General features: G+C 40.6%; 1 protein-coding gene across 1 annotated transcript; it reads right to left on the bottom strand.

The window, feature by feature from the left end:
- Positions 1-260: 260 nt before the first annotated feature.
- Positions 261-23,319, bottom strand: NUFIP1 (nuclear fragile X mental retardation protein interacting protein 1; the record flags this gene model as incomplete). Its single annotated transcript, XM_010284583.1, has 10 exons — positions 261-605; positions 3,861-4,093; positions 5,878-6,006; positions 10,036-10,298; positions 14,107-14,199; positions 20,997-21,073; positions 21,422-21,484; positions 22,131-22,235; positions 22,821-22,909; positions 23,172-23,319. Coding segments are annotated over 10 exons (1,545 nt in total), but the record flags the coding sequence as incomplete, so codon positions are not given.
- Positions 23,320-23,381: the final 62 nt, after the last annotated feature.

Raw genomic sequence — 23,381 nt, 5'->3', positions numbered from 1 at the left:
AAGTGGGGATCCACACCTACTCTAGGGAAGGTCATACTCTGTGTCACTGCTGCCTTTCTGCCATCGGGAAACACAATTACTCAACATGGATGCTGTTTTCACAAGGAAATGGCCATCTTGGGCAGAACAGAGTAGAAAAGTAGTTTTAACAGCTTTCAATATGTACTTTAATGATTATTTTGTTATACTGATGACTTTCAAAAAGCATCAGTCAGGTAGAAAAGGTGTGCCTTTGCTTTATTGTCCACAAAAGACGACATCTACAGTGCTTCTTCACACTGAATTGATGGGGTTTCCCATGTGTCCTCATCTGCCAAGTGAGCCATCTGTGAAGTCTGATCCACAGGTGCTTTCTCACTCTGGGCTATTAATAATGCATCATCTTCTCCTCCTGCTAACTGAAGGTCAGAGCTACAAGAACAATTAGATTCATCTAGTTTGTCCGTCAAAGACTCTGCTGTAGTTGCAGTTGTAGAGGACTGTTCAGTCTCTGTTTCAGCTTGTGGTTCTGTTTTAAAATGAAGTCCAAACAGGTTATTTCGGATGAGGTATCGAACACACTGCAAAATCACATTCCTTTCGTGTCGGATGTCCTGGGCCAGTAACTGGAAAGAAAGAAAGAAGAGAAGATGATGCACATTCCTCTCTGTTGCTCTGTAGCTGATACAAGCCTAGCAAGATGTACATCTCTACTCAGCAATTCTGAGCATCTCTGAATTTAAATAGTTGGCGCTCTCATATGAGTCCTGGACACACAGAGCAGGAGACTGCCTTACCAGAGACAGAGCAGGAAAGCCACATATTCCCATACTGGGTGCTTTCCCACCGACTGACTGGGGCTTTGGCAGGGCCGGTGAGCGTGTTTGACAGCGCTACCGCACAGCTTGCTGGACTGGGAGATCTAAAGGCTTGCTGTCCCCTCTGCCCTCACACCAGCCCACGCTGATCAGACCCCTTACTGCATTGGTTCAACTTACCAGCCAGGAGAAAACAAACCTGACAATTAGCAGCAAGCAGTGGGGCCTTCTGGGTGGGCTTTGTTGGTTTGTGGTGGTTTTTTTTTTCTGGGGGGTTGTCAAAAACTAACCAGGGTGAGCAAAAGGCCCAGCATAACAGAGAAGAAGAGGTAAGACCAGGTATGCAAAGAAGAGTTGGCAAGTAGGGAGCTGCCCTTCTGGGCAGCAGCAAGCTGCTAGACCAGTGCCGGTTGGTCGTCAAACAACACTTTTACAATGACAGAGGCTCATAATGGCCACGATTCACTATGTTACTCGGACATAACTGTACCACTGAAATGGATGAAAAAAAACCACACATGCCCAAAGTGCACATGCTTAAGCATTACTCATTTAGCCCCATGAATGCACTAGGGCAGGTAGAACAAGTGACAATTCTGACGGAATCTTTTGGATTAAGCTGTCAGTCTCAGTTTCCTCAGGTGGTATAGAACATCACAGAATATACCTATATACCAGGAATTTCCCCCCCAATTATCTGACTGTATACCCAGATTAACACCTCAGGATAGCAAGTCTATTAGCATCTTTTACACTGTCTGGGTTATACTGTATCTGTAATTTAATATGCCATGCATTTTTAATTGGAAAACCCCTCTAAGTAAAAGGTACTTAAAAATACAAGGAAAGGGCATGTTTCAACAGATACCAGACTATGGAATTAAACAGCAGTAACTGGTTTGGGCTATAATCCACCAACCTAAATCTAATAGCTTAATCCAAGTCCTAGAGGCCTCCCTCATCTCCTTTAATCTCACTAAAGTTCTTTTTGGTATTAAAAAAAACCGAAACAAACCACAAACCAGCCAGAATGCTGAAGGACCTTTTGTCATTGTGTCAGCTGAACTAGTACTCTGAACAAACAAGTTTAAAGCAAGTGGCTAAATCTGTAGCTACCTGATCATTTGCAGGAGATCTGTATTACACACCCTAGCTAAATTTGGCTTGTTACATCGCAGAGAAGCTTTGTTGTTGTTATAAGTTTCAACAGTAGTTTAGCCAGCCACTTTAAAGTGTGCATATTTCTATTTAGACTAGTTACCAAGAGGTGTTACAAGCAGCTGACACCTAAAATGGGCCTTCAGAAACCTCCTGTCTGAACTAAGAGAGGCACATTAGGGCAGGGAAGGGAGAGCATAGTGATGTTCTCTTTGCTGGACTGGGAGAAACTGCTGAATTCCCAAATGGCCAAATAGAGGCACAGATGGGATGCACCATCACCCTATCAAAGACTGTATATTTGTTATTACAGTTTTTAATGCAGGGATGGGTATCAGTGGAGTGATGCTACACAGGCTTTTTATTTTGTCAGCATACAGAATAGCTAAACACACATTACTGTTTGCATGGCTACAATAAACACGTTTTAATAGTGCCCAAGCACACTGCCGAATGAGTGCCAACAGACATCTGCAGCTATTCTCCTACCTCCCCTTCTATTTTTTTAAAAGCATAATTTCAGGGATACAACATCTTCTTAGCAATCTCTCTTCCTTACCTTTTGGATAAATTCTCAGCAGCGACTCACTAAAGTTTCAGCTTTGCTTCCTCAAGGTTTTTATACACTGACCATTTCTGACAGCGGAAGCCTACCTGCAAATCTCAGGCACTCCTCCTTGACTCACAGACACAGTACACATCCTTTAACAACAGTTTTGAGCAACATTAAAAGGAAAAAAACCCTACCAAAATACAATTTAAAAAATGGACTATATTGGCAAGCTACAATTCAGGCTTCCAATGTTCTGCCAGCTTCTCTCAGCATGTAGGACTTCATATGACTTTTTTCCAGAGTACTCACTGCTTTGATCACCAGCAACTTTGAAGTACAAGAGATAAAGACAACTGCATGCTTAGGGAGCTACACAAAGGGCAAACACTTCCTTTTCAGTCACTAGGAGTTTCAATTCTTGGCAGCAACGGTAGTACGCACTAAAAGGACTATCAAGGGATTTCTCACACATCTGCAGCTTGGGATGTGGCTTATCAGGTATCTCTTGCCTACATATCCTGTACTGTTTCAGAGCCCTTATGTCAGTCATATTGTTTCTCCTGTGCTCTGCCCACAGCAAGTTTTCCTTTAACAGGGGAACTTTATGCAGGCTATTTACAGAATCACAAGGGTAGTCTACCTATGTGATACTGCTTTTGAGTACTAAATGCAATAAAAGCTTCAAAGTTTCTTTATACTAAAGAAAGTCAGCAAGCTTTCAAATAGGATGCTTTGCATTGCTACTGAGAACAGAATCGTAACACCTTGGACCCACTCCTACAAACCTCTTTTTACCCTTCCGAGACATCAGTCTGCTCTTCAATGTACCACTTCCTCAGACTGGCCTACACACACCTACAGAGAAGAAACCCATGCATGTGCAGATTGCAGCTCAACACCACTCTAGTTTAAGTCACCAACACCCTTATCAACAAGATCTCTTTGCCTGCATCTGATAAAAGTAGTGTACTGAATAGCAAAGCCAGTAAGAAAGGGAGGAAGATCAGAATAAGTCTGATGGGATCACATACAAACAAAACCTACTGGATACTACCACAAGGAGGTGAGAAGGAGGAATACAGGTTTCGTTCTTTGTGCAGCTCATGTTAGGCACATGATTAAGTTGCCATCTCTTCCTCACCAAAGTCAGTCATTATCTGAATGTATATCAGGGTATTTCTATTCATCTATTTAAGCACCTACACTTTCTCCGAGTGAAATGCTCACTTCGCTATTTTAAGACAGGACCTTTGCTAACAGACTGCTCTAACTTCCCACAGGGAAGAGGGCAACCGCTCACAAATAGCGCTACTCTTGTATAGGAGGCATTATTTTAGCACCAAGACTATTACCATTTCCAGCAGAGTTGGACGGCGCTTCAGAAGGACAGGCAATGCTTTCTTGCCCCAGTTATCAGGCCCTCTGGGGGGGCGTGCATTTGAATTTGAGCTTCTTAACGTTGTGCCTGCATATTCTGGACGTTTTTGATTCAGGTTTCGACTCCACGGAACAGAAGTAGTTTGAGGTGTATTTCTGAGCGCAGCCTGGTTTTCCTCAGCTTTTGTTGCAGTCTTGACAGGGATTTCTTAAAGAAAAAGAAGACACTTTCATCTCAAACTTAAAAGCCTCTTTAACATGCTTATATCCCCATGCACTGGCAGTTCATTAGTACTATTCTTGCTCACATAACCTGATGTGAAGATGTTCAAGGTTTACTGGAGGAAGGGAGGATTTTGTTTGGCTTGGGGTTTCTTTTAAAATAAAAGAATAATCTCTAAACATTCACAGAAAAGAAAACAAGATATTTAAATTCTGCAATACAAAAAGAAAAATAGAAACAGTAAGAGTTGAACAAGATTTTCAAACCTCTTCCTTATTATTACCTAGAAAGTACATTGTTTCTGCTTCACAATAGAGCTTGCTGCAAATTTGGCTGCTGATAAAATCATGATACAGTTAGGGCAGAGGATGCCCAAGTTCAATTCCCTGCCTGCTAGATGCTCTCTGTAACTTGGGGTAGGCAAGTTAGACATAGTGACTATCTGCACAAACAAGGAGCAGCAGCAGTTCTCTACCATACATTGATGCATACACTCAGAGAAGCACAAAATCCAAGTACTACAGAGTTCAAGTCTTCCTGCAACACCCAGGGGCCTTCTATGGAAAAAGCCCTTAAGGACATGGAAATTAGTTCACAGGGTGAGCATAAGAGCTTTTTCCTGGCACTATTCAAACATGATTTGAAGCAAGACTGAAGACAGGCTGCTTTTTTTCCCCCAACTAGGGGAAAAAAGGCTTGGGAAATTCAATGACATACACCCTAACCAAAGACATCTTATGCCCCCACTTCAGCCCAGGACATGCTGCTGAGAAAAGGCAAGCAAAGAGGGGAGAAAAAAACCCACTCAATCTTTCAGGAAACTTCATTTGAGGCTTTGTAAAGTATGCTGTAGGGCTGGGTCATGGGGAGAAGGAAGAAAAAAAGCATTAGATGTGGCCCAGGGTAAGTGGACAAGACCGTGCCTGTGCACCGGCTGTCAGCACAAATGCTGCGTTCTGTCCAGGTGCTCCTCCGAGACTGGGAGCTATCACCGTACTGGGAACAAGTAATGGCTTACCCAGTAACCTGGGTTAGTGCTCAAAACTGGGAGGAAGAAGGAATGGAGAAACAAAAGAAGCAGAATAATGGCATATCCTTTTACTCCTCCCAGCCTGTTTTTATCCATGGCTTACACCAGTACTAGCACACACTGTCATTGAAAGCAAACTGGAAAGGATCTGTATACAGACTGCAAAAACAGCCCTGTGCATAACCTTTTGCAAGCTTCTCCTTACTTGTATAAGCCTAAAAATCAACAGGTGCAAGAAAGGTCTGAATTACAGCAGTGGTAGACAGGCCAGAAATCAAAAGGCATTTCTATAGCCAAGTGTTTTGGAGATACAGCCATATTACATTGGAGATACAGCATTACATTAACATCTGTGCTAAATACAAACCATAGCTCACATGTCGTATTTTCTTCTGCAACACCTTTGATTTCTCTTAAAAGTTTTTTCTCAAGAAGTTGTAAGTACTATGTAGGTTCTGTCCGGCACTGATAATCTGCAGCTTTCAGCAGTTGAGGATGCAGCCGTAAAGAGCTACTGCTGGGCTACTGCACTCATAAATGCTGCATTTATAAGTAAACAGGACCTGGACAATTGGATGGGAGATGACAAAGGACCAAATACAGAAGAGGTGAAGCCCCCCATCCTTCCCAAAGAAGGGTCATTTGTGATCAGATCTTAACACTGCTTGCAGTCCACACCAGCATAGTGACATAGGGAAGAAGGGGAGAGAAGAAGGGCAGGGGATGCACTCCCACGCACCTTCAGGCTCGCTGTCGGATGCGCTGCCGTAGTTGGCGGACAACGAACTCAGGGCAGAGGTGACCTGCTTGGGAACAACAGTCAATCCCAGCTTCCCCTCTTCAGGCACTGCTTCGTCCTTGTCAGATTCTGCAGGGAGAGAAAAGTCAAGTGAAATTTTTCCCAATATTCCTGCGTGCCAACAGCCAGCCTTGCTGCTAAATCCCCATCTCACCACTACACAAGATGGATGTTGAGCACCATTGTTCAACACTGTGGACTGATAAAAAAACCCCACACTTGCCTACCCTCTGCAGACATTCAGTGGCAAAGTAATCTCACCACTGGTTTACAGTCCTGCCAGCAAAGCTACAGAAGCAAAAAAAAAAAAGTTTCCTGAACAAGAGCTTAGGCTTTCTGGTTCTTTCTTCACCTACCAAACATAATTATAGGTTTTATTATCAAGTCTAGGTAAAGAGAGAGAGAGGATTTCATAATATGTTTTGAAGTCTTGCTGGATTTAGTCCTGCGGAGGTGTAGGGTGGGGGAAAAGGATTCAAAAGCCAGTTGGGGGTGGGGGGAGAATTAGGCTCAAAGTGAGAATATAAGAGCAAATAAATTTTTGGATAGTAAAAAAGCTCATAAGGGACACTGAAAACCAAGGCTACATATTAGATGATTGGTATTCAGCAGTACTTCAAACCATTTGATACTTCAATCCCCACAGAGCATTACAGACATGCACAAGTAAGCGAGGTATTACAGTCTCGCACTGCTCCAAAAGAGAATACCGGGAAGACAGGAAGCAAGCAGATGAAAAATGCTGAAATTGAGGATACTAGGAACACAGAGCCCTACCAGAAAAAGATTCCTAAAAATAAACATGCAAAATTGTGATGGCTTTAGTTTGAAACAAAGGATCTAAATGCATTAAAATCTTGGAAAGACTCTCAGATGAACAGTGCTAGAGCTAGAAGGAAAATTAGGAAGGGCTTTTCAGTAATATATCTGCATACAGATTTCATATATACACACACACACTACTAGAAACATTTTGCAAACCTAGTAGCCTCTTGAGACTCCTAGAAAAAGACTGGTTGCAATCATACTTTTAACAAAGAAAGAGTTGTGCCCTCTCTCCCAACCCCTGTCTGTCTAAGCCTGTCCCACAGGAAAGCTGCCTCATGCTTCTTAAGAAGATTTTACTGAAATAAACACTTTTGAGATCTTTTTTTGAAATAACAAATGTTGCTCTATTCTCTTCTAATATATCATTAACAATTGGCAATTTGATTCATTGAAGCTCGTGCTGTTTGGTAAAACAACTTTTAGACAAATATGCAGGTATTTATCTAAATTATTTACCTGTCTTTTTAATTTGAGGTCTTTTTGAGAAAAGTTGATTCTCACTGGTTTAGTAATCATGCCAATTTTCAATTACATTGGAAGCTCATGTAATGATCAGTGCATTTTTCTAATGGAGAATACATAGCATCTGCATATACTTAAGCAATTATAAAAACTGCATTTACTCCAAGTTATTTTGATTCGTTACTGCTTTTTTCTATCTCATCCAAAATGTTGAGTGCATACTGAGGGTGCGTGCCTCTTCTTTTTATTTTCTTTAAATTTTTAAGAATTACTTTTAATTTGCTTTTTAGCAAATTAGGAAAACACGTTTACTGGGATACATTTTTTCTTTGAGTAACCCGTTTGGAGGAAGCATTATGCGCTACAGAATAGAACCGGCTGTTTCTGATCAGTAGATCCTTCAACATTTTACACCTGACAGACGCATCATCTTACCTTGTTTCTACTTATAAATCAAAAGGAAAATTCTGTTTTCTCATTGCCTATTAAATTTCTTAGCTTTGAAGGAACTAGCCACTAAACAGAACTAAGGGAACGCATTATGCAAAAAATACATTCCCTCTAGAGCGGGCTGCTGCTGTTAGAAAGGTTTAAATACTCAGCAAAATGTACCTATACAGTAAAATCATGGACTTCAGGTGTATGATTTTTTTTTTTCATTCTACTTAGTTATACTGTGTGTGTTATTACTTGTTATGACTATATTTCTCAATAGTATGAAAAACTGCAACTGGTTTTAATAATGTGTTATAAGCAAGTACCACATTCCTTTTCTACCTATTACAACAGAAGTTAGCTGTACTTTGATGTAATTAGACTTTTTATCATTAAGTAAAACACAGATGCTGAGGGGAAATAGAGTTATATTTAAGCATACTTAGGTTTCCCAACACGCAGAGATTAGTGGAATAAACAAATTGCACAGGGATGCTGTGTTCTTGTTCCCACTAATTGAAGATTATGTTTTCAAGAGGAAAAACTCAGCGTAAGACATCTTTCCAGGGGATGCATTCTAGCCTTGCTGCTAAAAATAGCTAGACTAAGTCAGCTTACATGCCGTATTCTAAGAGTACTGCATTGCTGCTGACTACATTATAAATAGCCATATCTGGAGAGTTTATACTGCTGCCAGCATGTGGAAACAAAACATGCTCACCAAAAAAAACTAAGCAGCTATACTTCAGAAAACACCCACATATGGAGAATATAAAGAGTAAATTAGATAATATAGCAGAAACTAGATTTAAAAGACAAATGCTGACATTTTAAATAATTCCCTTAACTCATACAAGGAAATCCATTTGTTTTCACATTCTAAATACTGTTATTTCAAAACAAAAAAGGGATATTTAATAGTCTTTAAAAATAATTTGATTGTCTAAGTACTTTATTCTTCTTCTGGCTTTATAAAGATTTTCTTATTTTACATGTTTAGCAACCTAAGTTGGTGCATGTCCTTTAGGCTATCACACAGTATTTATGGCAGAACACGTAATATTGCACACAAACTTTTTGACCAGTAAACAAAAGTTTCAGCATCTAAACATAACACTACTCAGATGCTATTCCTTTCCTCTCCTCTTCCTAAATTACTACAGCACCAATTCCTTATGGCTCAAACCACTTTCCCTTTGCTGCCTTTCCCAGCCAAGCGTTTTGGACAAAAACCCGTTCCTAATCAGGAGAATACAGGTAAAACAAGATCATTACGGTAAAGTACCGGTTAAAACAAAGATATAATTGAGGTGCTCCATTAAGAGCCCAGAAACCCTCTTAAGTTTGTTAGCTAAATATTGATTTAAAGCAAGTAATGTATTTTAAAACATACAAAGCTAAAACAAGTAATATCCAGCGTGGATATTTTTCAAATCCAAGACATTCCTATGTCCTCTCTCCCAACCTCTTCTCCTCTTCAGATTAAGCATTTTGTTTTATGATACAGAATAAATTTAATGCTTCCTAATTCTCACAGAAAAATCAGAAAGACATAGAAGTAGTCTGCTAGATCTTCCCTGTGTGTTTATAATACGATCAACTTGGCTTACAAGCAAACTTATTTAGAAGTGCTTCATGCTAGTAGTACCTTCAACATTCTTGTGTCAGCCTTTCCAAATCAGATTTTCCTCCTCTTCAATGACTTTGTATTTCAGCTTCTTTCCAAACTGTATCTCAGCCAAGTCTACTAGTTTTAGCTACTACCAGCACATGTGGACATGAATTCAGTCCAACACACACACGTATCTCAAAGACTTCTAGACTACTAAGTTTCCTCCGTAACAGGCCAACCCTACTAGGCCAGAAGCTCTCCGAAATGCAAGATTTACCCCATTTCCTTTAGATAAACCACTAACCCACATTTCACAATAATCACACTGGAAATTTTCTTAGAAGACCATGTCCTAAATCAGGATTTCTCTCTACAGAAATTTCTATTTAAAAGGAATTTCTAAGTTCAAGTTTTAGTCGCATGGATGTTGGACTACCTTTAAGCTTTAAGACCTTGTTGACCCCACTGTAGCCACAGTAAAGCAATCCTGGGCTTTTTTTGGTTCGTAACAATGAGAAGACGATAACAGGCTCCCCAGTATTCCTCTCCAAGCATACTATAAAGCCTTGCATCAATCTTCTACTAAGAGAAAGTTATCCCATTTTAAACATTCCTAGTTATCCCTCTTTCAACCAAGGACAGAGTTTACGTGTTTTTCTAAATCCCCAGTTCCCCCCAGAAGTTTCTAGTTCCACAAAAGTTCAGTAATCTTTTCAGCAGCACTACTTAAAACAAAAATTCTCCAAGTTCCTTCATCTTACCAATGTCATTGTTTGCCAGAAGACTAAGAGGGTCCATGTCCTTCGTGCATGGCTGAGCTGCCAAAGCACACTGTTTTTCATGTTCCTTTTCACACATGCTGTTTTCTGGTTCGTTGGCTTCATTTTGAGTTCTATGTACATTATAATCATCATTATTTTTCCTAAATTTCTTCCAGAAAGGGCGCCTTTGCCTTCTCTTCTGTCTTCCTTGCTGCCCAAACCTCTCTCCATTTTCTGGAGGTTTCCACATTCCCTTCATTTTGCTGGAGAATAGAAACACAAAGTTCATACAAATGACAAGCTATGAGAATAAAATCAACTGACATAACCAAACAGTTCAGGCCCACATTTAGGGTTCAGCAACACAGCATGATTCCAGGGCTTACTCCAGCTCAGCTAACATGCTGTGACAGACCAGACAGGTAGTCACAGCTCATCTCATTGGCAGGGCAGTGACACCAAGCTGGAACCGAAATGAAGAGTCTGAAGTTCGTAAGTTTTATCTTTTGACAAGGCAATGGGTACGAGGACTAAGCAAGTTTCTTGATCATCTGCAGTGTGAGGACATAGTTTTCATTTCACCTTACAAAGCCAATGAATATCCCCTATGCTTAATCAGTGAAGTCATTTAAAAACAGGGGGAACATGGAATTAAAAGGAATCATCTATACAGCTATAAGCAAACTTCCACTGCTGAAGTCTCCTTCTTCCAGTTACAGCTCAGAGAAGGATCTTGCTGCACTAAATCCATTCAGCCATCTCACACCATCAATTGCAATAACTGCCTACTCCTGCCTCCAGCTAACATGACATTCATCTTTTTCATAACTTGACATCCATCTTCCACGTTATCCTATAAACACAAAACATGTTTATAGGAAGGTACCTGGAGAGCCTAACAAACTCTCGTCAAAGTCTACAGGTACAAGAAGAGGTGTGACCCAGACAGAAAAGCAGTTATAGAAGTGACAACATAAGCTTCCTGAAACAATTCAGCAAAACAAGACTGCAGCTAATCATCAGTACATAACAACCACAAAAGACATATAAGATCTACAGTCTTGAATGAGCCCCATGGTTCGTTTTACTCTGTACTCTCTCCCTTAGCCTCACTTACAGCATGGCAGAGGTGCTGTTATTCCTAGTCAATCATGTAATATCATACTTGGGCAAGAGCTCCTTCCTGAAACTGCTCCCTGGGTCTAGAGTCATGCACCTGCATGCAGAGTCTCATATGTATATTACTACCCTGGAACCTTGTCACTGACAAGCAGACAGTGGAACATGTGAGGAATAGAAAAAAGAGCATAAAAACCAGGGCGAATGGTCACCTTTCTCATTGCCTACTTTTCAGCAGTGTACCACTTAGAGACGCTCTCTGACTACTCTTCCCAAGACACTGAAGGTTTTGTGTCTCACGCTGTGGGATGCTGCGTGAATGTCTGGCATCCCTGAAATCTTGCAGGAAGGCATTAATATTTTGTGAAAAAGGACTTCTTTTGGTTTGACTTCATTCTGATGTCTAAAATGGTCATTTGGTGCCTCCATCCTTCTTGAGTTACAAGAAACTGTGTATAACTGCATTCTAGTCACCTCTTACCACCTATGCAATTTTTCTAGACCTCCATCATACAGTCCTTCCAAGCCACCCAACTTCTTTGCTTGTACAGAAACGTTCCCATTACCAACATTCCTCTCTTCCATACCTTTCTAGCCTAATTAAGTCCTTCTTGAGAGGAGAACAGGGCCTGCAATAACATTCAAAATGGCTTTACATCACAACAAAACATACTTCATTTCATTCTCCAGTCGTTTCATGACAGTGTCTAACACTGATTGCTCAGTGCCGATAACATCATCCACCACAGTGCTCCTGTGGCACAAGAGGCAAGCCACCACCTTCCTGTGCATCAGTCTCTCATCCTCAAAAGGAGGCTAATATTAGGTCCCATAATTTAACTCCTATCTCGACAGAGAACTACATTTCTGAATTTGTACAACCAGGCTCTAAATTCAGAATGTTGTATAACCTAGAAGATATTGAGCAAATATAGGCTCAATTAGAGGTGTTGTCCTTGACCAAGGGTTAAAAACAACATCCTGATTTCCCTGGGGCCTCAAACAGCCAGAAAGAAACCCCAAGGTCACAAACATATCCCAACAAACATCAGCCTGGCACCTGCCTTCCCCTCATGAAAGATGTACTCTTCACTTCCCATTCAGAGGGGATAAAGAGCCATGCGCTATTAATCAGCTGTTGCAAGACACCACACAGACTGCCAAAGTGGTCCTTCTGCATCTCTAATCTCACAGGCGGGGATGCTGAGAATTAGCAGTTGTAAAGCACTTCAGAGAACCACAAATGGAAAGCGCCATAGAAGTGTTAAGTATCTAATCCCTTCTAAATCTTGCTTAGCTATTTGCTTTAATAGTACAGCTTGCAGAGAACAAGCTGTATTCTATTTTTGCCTCATGCATCAGTAAATTTGCCTGATAAGCACTAATTCCAGAATCTTTATTGTTGATATACATAGCAGAAACAACAGCTTTTTGGACAGTTCATCAAGTCTATAGTGCTAGCAGTTCAGGGAAGGGAGAGGAAAAAAGAATAGAATTTCTAAAACCAACAAGAGTTAAAAGTCACTAAGTGAAATCAAAGAGCAAACAACCATGAGTTTTGAGGGCTTTGTTTTTCCCCAAAAAATGTTCCAGGTATAAAATTACTAACACATGTAATAGATAAGTATGGAATTGCTGATGGACATTTAAGACTACACAATATACCCAACTCGCAGCCGCAACAGTTACCGAATAAACCTGTAGACACCAAAGAGTTTGTTACTGTGACAAGCAAAACTCATCTTTGCTGGTAAGAACCTCCAAACATAATTCTGTATGTTTGCGGCTTTAGTCTCAATGCCCACGTTTGGTTCTTCGGGTCCAAAGCACTTCTGCAACTTTATATCTTTCGAAGGAAGTTTGTACTTTAGTCTTTTATGAACCTTTCCTTCCAAAGTCACAAAATGCAACTGGGTGGAAGGGGTGGGTAAATGTTGGGTCAGCACATGGTGCACCAAAGTAATTTGCACTGTCACTGTTGAACAAATCGCATTAGCCTGGCCTGAACCCTATTTTGCACTAGTTCAACCACATTACCATGATGCAAGTTTTATTTTGCTTAGTGTTCCCTATTTAAAAAAAAAAAAAAGCAGACAAGCTCCACTCTCACTTCCATGCAGCATCGTGTGATTTAGCAAGAGCCCCATAGAAGTGGGTCTTCTCCTGCATTCCAACTCAGTCATTTCCATTTGAACAAGTGTTATTCTGGGGGCATGGATCATTATAACACTTCTTAAGTCTTCCCACAAGGCCCTAAAGTAGAGCTAATGAAGTTAGCTGGTTCCACATAACACTGACACTGCAGGAAGGCAAAAAGAAAAAAGATCATATGGGAAAGTAATTCACAATGTAAGGGAGAGAACAGCTAAAAACCCAACAAGATTAAGTATTAGACCCAGAACAAAGGTAGCAGATAGATAGATGATGGAGGGTAGAAGAAAGAAGTAGCACTACTTAAGCTATGAAAATAAAGTTAAATCAATAATCAAGTGAAGAGGGAAGGAATATTTATCATCTGAAAGGAGAGAGTAAGAAGCCAAATCCACTCATAAAATCTCTCTTGGCCATCTCCAGGCATTAAAGGATTAGACCATGTGGATTTATTATGTTGCATGACTTCCGTCCCCATTATTTCTTATTCAGAGACCCAGGTTATGCTGATTTAATGAATGGCCACTAAAATGTGGTTTTCTCAAACAAGCCAGAGTGCAGAATTCAGCACAAAACCTCAGATTTCTAATACAATTATTGTTTAATTTAACTGAAGTGGACTTTGAAGCACTGTAAACAAAGGAGCACTACATCTGCAGTTTGTCAAATGACCTGTCCTCTGTTAAAGGGCAGCTAGATCATGTGTACTGTAAAGGCACTAAGTGCTGGGACACCACAGTAAGAGAGCATACTTCTGAACTCATTAGGGGGAAAGTAACAAGTTTGTTTCAAACCACTTACCCGAACTGTTGGGTAGTCAGCACTTCCCCCCTTTCTTCCTTCTGCATCTGCACCGCCTTCTTCCTTTCAATGTTTGCCGATGTAGGAAAATTTCTAGAAGAAAAAAAATTTACAACACCACTGATTCTTAAATGATTAAGTGTACTTTGTCAATTCACCCTTTACCAAACCAGCAACCTCTAAAAACATAATAGATTTTTGAAACATTTCATGTTAGTTTAACAGACTGTTTCCTCCTTAAAAAGGGAAGAAACCTGAGTGCATTTATGCTTACATACTCAGACAAAAAAAAAAAAAACCACTACTAAATTGGCATCATTAGGTTTACCAAACCATCAAACAGGCTACTGAAAAACAGTCCAGTCATGCTTACGGACCCTCTGCCTGTCCCTACACATAACAGCACAATTTAGTCCTGCAGTGTTATTTTTCTGGTGCTTCAATTAGAGTACTTGAAGGATCTTAAAACGTACAACATGCCTTTAGCAAACCAACTGCTGAGTTCTTGTAATACAAAAAAAAGAAGTTATAAGAGCAGCTCCTGGGTGCACAAGATTCATTTAAAGTGATAGTTAAGGAAAAGCACACAAGTTTCCTCTCAAGTAATATTCAGTATTGTGCTTGCACACTGACCTCTATTTCACCAAAATTACTGCCCCTTTTTTCTTCCAGCTTCCAAGAAAAATTGCTAAGTCATGCAGATCAAAACAAATCCACTGTTACAACCATCTCCCAGACTCTCCCTCTCTTCCATTCTCCTCCTCCCTCCCCATCCTTCCCCGCAGACGAACGCCACGCTGGTTCCAACATGCAAGGCCTGCTGCAAATTACCGTCAAAGCCCAAAAATGGCTATGCTGGGTTGCTCTATAAACATTAGTTAGCTAAATCCCAGTGCTTTGAGATAAAGGTGGCAACTGGGAAACACACACGCACCCCCACCAGCTTCTGGACAGAAATGCAAAATATAAATATTTGATAAGTCTATTAAAACGGAGTAACGACAAACAGCTACTCACTATATATAGCTATCAAAAAGGACACGTATCTTTCTTTAAATATTTAATCTTATCACATGCATCTTCCCTCTTTTACAACATGAATGTTAAGCGTCACACTGATGCAAGACAGCTTCAACTACATACCAAGGGAAAAAGACGAGAAGCATTTCCTATGAGACACACCTAAACACATTACAAAATTTGTCCTGTTTAAGAGGACTTGAACATGAGCTGTCAATGACTATTTTCATTGGATTTCTCCCAGAAATCTGCCATACAGCTCAAGTAAGCATAGGGACGTGATGTTTTATCTCCACTCTTCCCCCATCAGCTACATTTATTCATCCATGTTGTAACAGTCCGAGCACACACCAAGCGTGCAATGAATTATTTAGTCTCAAGAGCTTCACATTGACAGAGACCCCTGTGCTCGGCACCTCTCCACAGTTTTAGGATAAGGTGATTTCCTTCACATGACTAGGGCTCACAGGAGGGGAGAGAGCTATAAAATAAATAGTTATGCTCGAAAGAGCCCCAAGCTTGTTATAGAAATTTCTTTTAAAAGAAACAAACGTAAGGGAAGACCCTTAATCCTGGAGCAAAGAAGTCTTCAAAGTGCTCCTGTAGTTATGCTGATTAAGGACATATTCAGACACGCTCTCACAACATGATTTGAGACGTGACTGCCTCCCACTTTCATTCCTATGAGTTACCACTCCCTCCACCAAGCCACCGTAATGGACTCCACGAATGCTTTCAGTTCGATTTCTTGCCAAGACAGACAGATTTCTCTTACACCACCCTTCCAGTTGACACAAGCAGTAACTAACAGCTAAAGAGAGCTCAAGTCATAAGTCCAAGTATGCCTCCAAAAGCACATCTGAAGGCACCCATAGTGGCTGTGTCTATTTTCTCCAGCTCTTCTCAAACGTTACATAGCATTTTATCCACTGCCTTTACTTTGTGCAGAAAATATATCTATTTTGACAGCACATGTGCAGTGTGTTTCATTTCATTCAGAATGGGCAAATGAGCATCTGCTAGTTTATTCTTTCAGCTTAGGACTTGGTAGGCAGTAAGCTCTAGACATTCAAGTCCGCAGGTCACCAGCCTCAGTACAAGGTAGATTGGGTTCACTCCTCCCCACGTGCTCTGCTGTGCGATGATGAGGCTGGGCTAAGCTCACCAGTGGGTCTTGGTGGGACCTGGACAAGTCAACCCCAGTTGTCCCTACAAGGAGCAAGTGGACCAAAGAGGCACGGACCAAGGCTACCCACCCACCCCAACGTACAGACAGCTTCATCAGTCACCACAAAGGCTTTAGGAACCTAAGCATTTACTGTAAGAGAGGGAGTTAAACCGGGATGTGATAGTCTGGTACAGCAGATTTCATGAAGGAGCCAGTACTGCCCAAGAAGGAAGCCCCATTTCATAGCAGCTGCAGCTTCTAGCTGTAGACACTTCTATAACCCAAACTGTAAGTTTTTCAGTATAAATTGTTAGGATAGCCTGAAAACCAGTTTTCTGGTGTTAAGATGAGTAAATTACATATACACCAATGAAGTGTCATGCAGGTAAAGGATACCCTAAGCTTCCAGAGACAGGCAATGGTGACACTGAGCATATTCACCAAGATGTGTGCCTTAATGAATTACTGAATACATTTTTTTTCCCCAATAAATGAGTGCACTAGCCAGAGTCATACATGTTTTATAGGCCAGCATACTCTATCTTGCTTACATAAACATCAGACTAAACTAGCTCTTAGCAAGCCGTGGAAACAGAGCTCTGCCAATGTCTGTTTCTATAGCAGTTTTACACAATTAATTTCTGAGTCGAGAGCTATACAAGTTTATCATCTTTATAGGTACAGCACTATGATCAACTTGTCTCAATAATTTCTTGAGCTGGTCTTGACTGCATATGCACAACCAACAGCAAAGGGGACATGGATAGTCCAAAGGGAACGAAGATGGCCCAACAGAGAGCTGATAAAATCTTGGTTTCAGACTCTCAGGCATTTTATCAGGCATTGCATCTCTAGTGTGATTTTACTATATGCTGAGGCAGTTTTATTGTTAATCCTGCAGTTCAGAGTCAACTTTATTGTATCTATGTTTACCTTGATCTACCAACACATTCCTTCTACTTTGCTTCATCTTCTCTAATTTTAGCAGGTGCTAAGAAACTATTTTATTTATTACATACTTAACTACTATGAATGCAACATCAGGGAGGATTCCAAGCTACTCTAGGATTATCATTATTCAACTAGAGAACCACAAATTAATTACAGGTGGTGTGGTTGACAGTACTGGCCTTCATTAAGCACATGCTCAGCCTGTGAGATGTATTCCAAGAAATACAGCAGTCAATCCCTAACTGAACAAAAAACTCCTAAAAGATTAAAGAAACAGGGAGAGGAGGGCAAGAATTTACAAGGAACACACAAGATCAAGAAAATCCTCCAATGTTATATTAGGATCTGAGAAAAAGTAAGTTTACCAATTCACTTTAACACCAGAGCAGCCTTGCAACATGATTTCTAATAACCTTTGCTAAAGAAGAGTTGGTTAGAAACAGAGGGGCTAGCAGGACCCAGATCTCACTTGGGAAGACAGCAATACATTCTAACACATTAAGGAAATTCACTGTGGATAATTCCCTTTAAGCTTGTGTTTAAGAAAAAATATGCTGAAAACTGCACATTTCTCAACACTTGGAAGGGACAGGACAAATCAAAAAAAGAAAAGTAACTGTAACCACCAAAGTTGATGTCAGACTTCACAACCATCTGTCCACAAAACATAGGGAAACCCCGAGATCCAGTGGAACTTTATCTCTATTGCTGTTCGCTTAATTGGATTGCCTGGCTCAGCAGGTTCAACAGGCCACAAACCATTAGAGTGTCTTTTAGGTAAGCAGAGACATGAAGGCTGCAGCAATGAACAGGGCATTGTACAGAATCAGACAGGAAAACTGCATTCCAACCCAGCATACTTCATCCAGAGATACTCGTGCCATACCAGCTCTCCCCCTTCTCTTCCCTCTGTAAGACTGCACTTCAAACACAGGCTCTTTCTAAAAGGTTTTAAGCAGGATACACAACTGAGCAACACAGCAGCTAATTAAGAAGAAAAATCTCAACTCTGTAAGTAATTATTTATAGCAGCTGAAAGAAAAAGCAAGACAGGAATGTTAGGGATGCAGCATGGAAACACACATGTTAAATCACTGCAATCTAATTAGAAACAAACCACTAACAACCTAAAAAGATTCATTCTTAGCTCTGACTGGAGCTTTTAGAAAGGAAAAGGCTTTTTCCTGTTACCATGAACCAAAACTGCCTAATAGCTCAGACTCCCTCTGGTGTCCTTTTTTTCTGTACAATGCAATGTTTACTGTGAGTCAACAACAGACCTTCAGTATTAAACTGATGCTTTGCTGGCAACCCAGTTAATGCTTCACAAAGGTTTCAGCTGGATTTCTCTTTTTTTTAATTTTTAATTAAAAAAAAAAAACAAAGTATGTTAGTACAGCTTCCTTGCTGTACAAAGAGTAGCAAAAGCCACCTGGGTAGTCATTCTACACCCATCCATTATAGCTAAACAACATGCCTACAGAAAGACTGAAGTACAAAATAAACCACAGCACTACTCCATCTAGCGGCCTTGGTTTAGAAGGTCCTAATCCCATATTGCCTTTTTTGGTTGGTGGATGTGACTACAAGACTTTATTTCCATTGATTTTACTGTACTGCAGTGAACAAAGGCTTTCAGCAATGTTGTACCACAGCCAAATTCTATTAATCTGTAAAAAATCAACAGTATCCACCATGAGATTCTCTAGAAACTCAGCAAAAACAACCTCAGGCAGAGTATCATCCTTACAATTAACTATAGATAAATGCTGCTTTGACTTGCAGCACCCATTCCTCAAGCAAACAGTATCTAAAACGTGATTGAACATTCAAATCCTGCTTCCCTAATGTTCTAGTATACAGTAGAGCACATACTGACATACACATCTCAAACATCATTTCCACACTTAAACCTTAGCATCAGCCACTAGACAGGAACTTGCCCAAACGCCTACCAAAACAGAAAAGTGTATGAAAAGCTGCAAATGAGTATCAGAGACTCTGCACACAAGTATTGATGTTTTTCCTTGGAGCTACTGTTAGAAAATTAAGTGTAGGCCACCAGACAGACAAATCTAAGGACATTTTGGGTTATGCTAGCCCTGTTAGCACTTCATATTGTAAGTAATAAAGACATGGTTAAGTATCACCACTGGGGGAACAAAAAAAACACCACAAAAAAAGGACAGCAATATATAGACTGAAAGCAAATAAAAACCAATCCCTCAAGTATATTTTGAGTAACAGGAAACCTTGGAACCAAAGCTAATCTAACACCAAACTTGTACTTCCACAAGATCACAAGCAATTTTTGTCTGGTTGACTATGGAATTTTAAACATGGGAGAAAATAAACTTTTCTTTTGTTTTTGTTTCTGTATCGACAAGAGCCATTTTTAAAAAGAGGAATCTACAGATTATCTTCATTTGTAAAAAATGAAGAGCAGGTGCAAGAGTTGACTGCTGTGATGTGCTGACATAGTGATAAGAGTTCCCTTTGCCTCTCTCAAATTTGCAGAAAAAGCTGAAACCATGTCCAAAGAGAAGTTAAAACTTTCAGGGATGAACTTACATGGGGAGAAATTTTGCTTCTCAATACAGCAAAATGTGATAGGAGATGATAAAATAAAAAAACTCCTACCATACATTCGATCCATTTTTCTTTTTTTTTTACAAAGCCACTGTGAAAAAACTTAAGTGAATTCAGGTTCAAAGCAAGAATGCATTAACATTGCTTTCTGACATAAATGCAGGCTGGATTCATCAGACAACTGGGTTTATTTTCAATTAAAAAAACCCCAAAACACCAAAAACAGGCAACTAGTATACTGTCCTAGCTCACCACATCTTGAAATTAAATTTTTTTATCACATCCCACTCGGCATATAGCAATGTCACTCACAGAAACAAAAACCATGTACTGATCACTCACAAGACTATATTCTAAGTCAGGAACAGAAGTGAGGAAAGCCTGCAGCATCCTTCACCTGCTGGAAAAGGGTAGATTTTAATCTGCTCAACTCTGAGGAAAAAAAAATAATCAGTGGGATAAGGTCTACAAAAGTACAGTGTAAATTTGTAAACACTTCAATGCTGGTCAACAAAAAAAAAAGTTGTACCACCTCACATCACAGAAGGAGAAATACTGCTTACATGGAAACTTTACCTTGCACCCTAGGTCCAATGTGAGTTAGACTACGTGAGACAGCATCCTTCATGGATTCTCTTCTCTTTCAGTAGGAAAGTGTCAAGCAATGCAGCAAGTTCTTAGAAATTAGGAAAACTCCCTTTTGGGGTCTACTGGGACAACTTAAGGTGCGGAAGTTTGCACACAGCAGGATGCATTACAATTATAGTCAGTACAATAGTTTGTACAGGTTTCTTAGCTATTAAAAAACCACCAAGAAAAACCATGCATTTCCGACCTAAAATGTCTCCATAATCAGCCTAAAAAGAATGAGTCATTCACCCAACCCAGGGTACCAAATCAAACATCTGGGAAAGGTATTTGCTTCTCAGTTGATATCTTGCCTTCTATTATAATCATCCAAATGATTACAGTCTCTGCAGCTTGCATGCTCCTGGCTCAGGCCTTCCGACACAAACCACTACCACAGCAGCTTTGCAGAGCCAAAGGAACAGCAGCAGCAAGCACACGCTGCTGCTGCTGCTGCCTTTCAGCTGTCATCTAATGATCACACAGGGAAAAAAAAAACAGTAAAACAAATTCATAGGTCACAAGTCTTACTCACTTTTTTCTTTCTTCTCTCCATCTAGCAATCTCTTCTGGACTATCTAATTTTATTCTTTTAGCACCAGGTGCATGTGCCTAAGGAAAAAAAGTATTTCATAGGTGTTTAAAAGGTGAAGGAAAAAACCCACATGGAAAGGAAAAAAAAAAGCATCATTCCGTCAGCTATAATAGTATCATATACTATTTTCATCCCCAAAAATGTTGAGACCACACACAGCGATTACAAAATGAATCCATTAAAAAAACCCACCATAGTATTCAATATATTTTCATCCACAATATTGTCTTACAATAGATTCTACTCAGGTGATATGGTGATATGTTTTCCTTCCAGAAGGATGAAAGCAAGCATCTGAAGAATGGGCAAGGGGACTACAGTAAAGATTGCATAGACTCATATTTTGGGCCCAGAAAGATACCTACATTCTTCCAGTGTATCTGCACTATCTTCTCATGTGCGCTGAAATTGCAACCTTCTTCTGTGCACTGCAAGACAAGGGGATAAACTTAAGACACACCAAGTTGAACAAACAAATCATAAACAAGCATTCGAGCACACTTCAAACAAACTCAGTGGCAAATGCCTGTACAATTAGTTATACAGAACCCTTAAGCTACCCAGTTTCAAAACAAATGTGATTGTAAACACAGTAAAAAGGAATAATGTACTTTTAAATTTCATCTCATTTTAGAATAACCAGTGAAGCCAGCATATCTGATAATTGGAGATAACGTAAAGTTAACCTAAGAGTAAGATTTGCAAGACCCCTAATTTCAAATTTTGACACTTCTTTGCAGTAAAGGAGTAGATTTTTTAAAATAAGTTTTCAACATAGTCTTTTCACATAAAAATTTTACATGCTATACTGATGTCAATGAATTAATTCCTACCACTGGGGTGACCTAGCAACACTTCACAATAAAGACATTAAAATTACTTCAACAATTAAAAAAAAAATACAACTGAGACCTCCCTTACACACAGCGTTCAGAAAAAATACCCTACTAACACTTTTTGTAGCTCTGGAATCTCTTCACTAAGTCTTCCATTCAAAAAGTGAGTACAGCTAACTACTTATCAGGCATAAAGTTAAAAATCGAAGTGTAAATAAAACAATCCAAACTCATCAACCTGTTTATGTTGTGAAATATGTTCATCATACTTCTCCTGGTTTTTATAGCCACGGTCACAGGTATCACAATAATGAGAGAAAACTGGCTCCTTTTTCTTTTTGGTCTGGGGGGAAGAAAAAAAAAAGACAACATCATCTCAAGATTGCAGTTACAAGATAGTCCCATTTTTAATTAGGTGTAAAACACCTTCATAGAATCTTTGGGTTGGAAGGGACCTCTAAAGGTTGTGACCTCTAGAGGTCATCTAGTCCAACCCCCTGCAATGAACAGGGACATCTTCAACTAGATCACCTTACTCAAGAGCCCCGTCCAACCTGACCTTGAACGTTGCCAGGGATGGGGCATCTACCACCTCTCTGGGCAACCTGTGCCAGTGCTTCACCACCCTCATAATAAAAAATTTCTTCCTTGTATCTAGTCTAGACCTACCCTCTTTTGGTTTAAAACCTACTGCAACAGGCCCTGCTAAAAAGTCTGTCCCCATCTTGCCTATAGGCCCCCTTTAAGTACTGAAAGGCTGCAGTAAGGTCTCCCCGGAGCCTTCTCTTCTCCAGGCTCAAAAACCCCAGCTTTCTCAGTTTTTCTTCACAGGAAAGGTGTCCCATCCCTCAGATCATTTTTGTGGCCCTCCTCTGGACCCACTCCAACATGTCCATGGCTTTCTTGTGCTAGTGACCCCAGTCAATACCTTTGGCTTGTTATTTTCTTCTGGAAAACGTTTACTGAACCCAGGCGCTTGCTCGCCTTGCCATTTCTGGGAAAAAGCGCCATTTGCACCTTCACAAAAGAAAAAAAAAAAAAGACCCAGTTATACATGCAGCTCGTAAAACACATCCCACGCTACCTCGGTTGGCCTGTTGTGGTGAGGAAGGGCCTGGGGGAGAGACAAGCCAGGGCTGCATAACCAGCACGGACACATGCTCGGAGGGAGGAGGAGTCCTCCGCCCCCCAAGGGTTAGGGACAGCCCCAGGGTCTCCACCGGTGAGGGACGGGAAGGAGTCCACGGGCCCGAGAGACGAATTCCCCTGCACCCCTCACCAGCGTGCGGGCCCTGCGGTCGTTCTGCGTAGGTCGGCGGGTCCCAGCCGGCGGGTGGCGCGTAGCTGTCAGGCGGCAGGTAGCTCTCGGCGGGCGGGTAACTCTCAGCGGGTGGCGGGTAGCTCTTGGGTTGCGGGCAGCTCTCGGGCTGCGAGGAGCTCTTGGCAGACTGCGAAAAGCTCTCGGCCGGCGGGTAGCTGTTGGGCGGCG

This window comes from Phaethon lepturus, unplaced genomic scaffold (assembly GCF_000687285.1).
Source record: "Phaethon lepturus isolate BGI_N335 unplaced genomic scaffold, ASM68728v1 scaffold7393, whole genome shotgun sequence".
NCBI lineage: Eukaryota > Metazoa > Chordata > Aves > Phaethontiformes > Phaethontidae > Phaethon > Phaethon lepturus.
The sequence above is the reverse complement of the archived record's forward strand: the minus strand, read 5'-3'. Positions and strand labels throughout refer to the sequence as shown.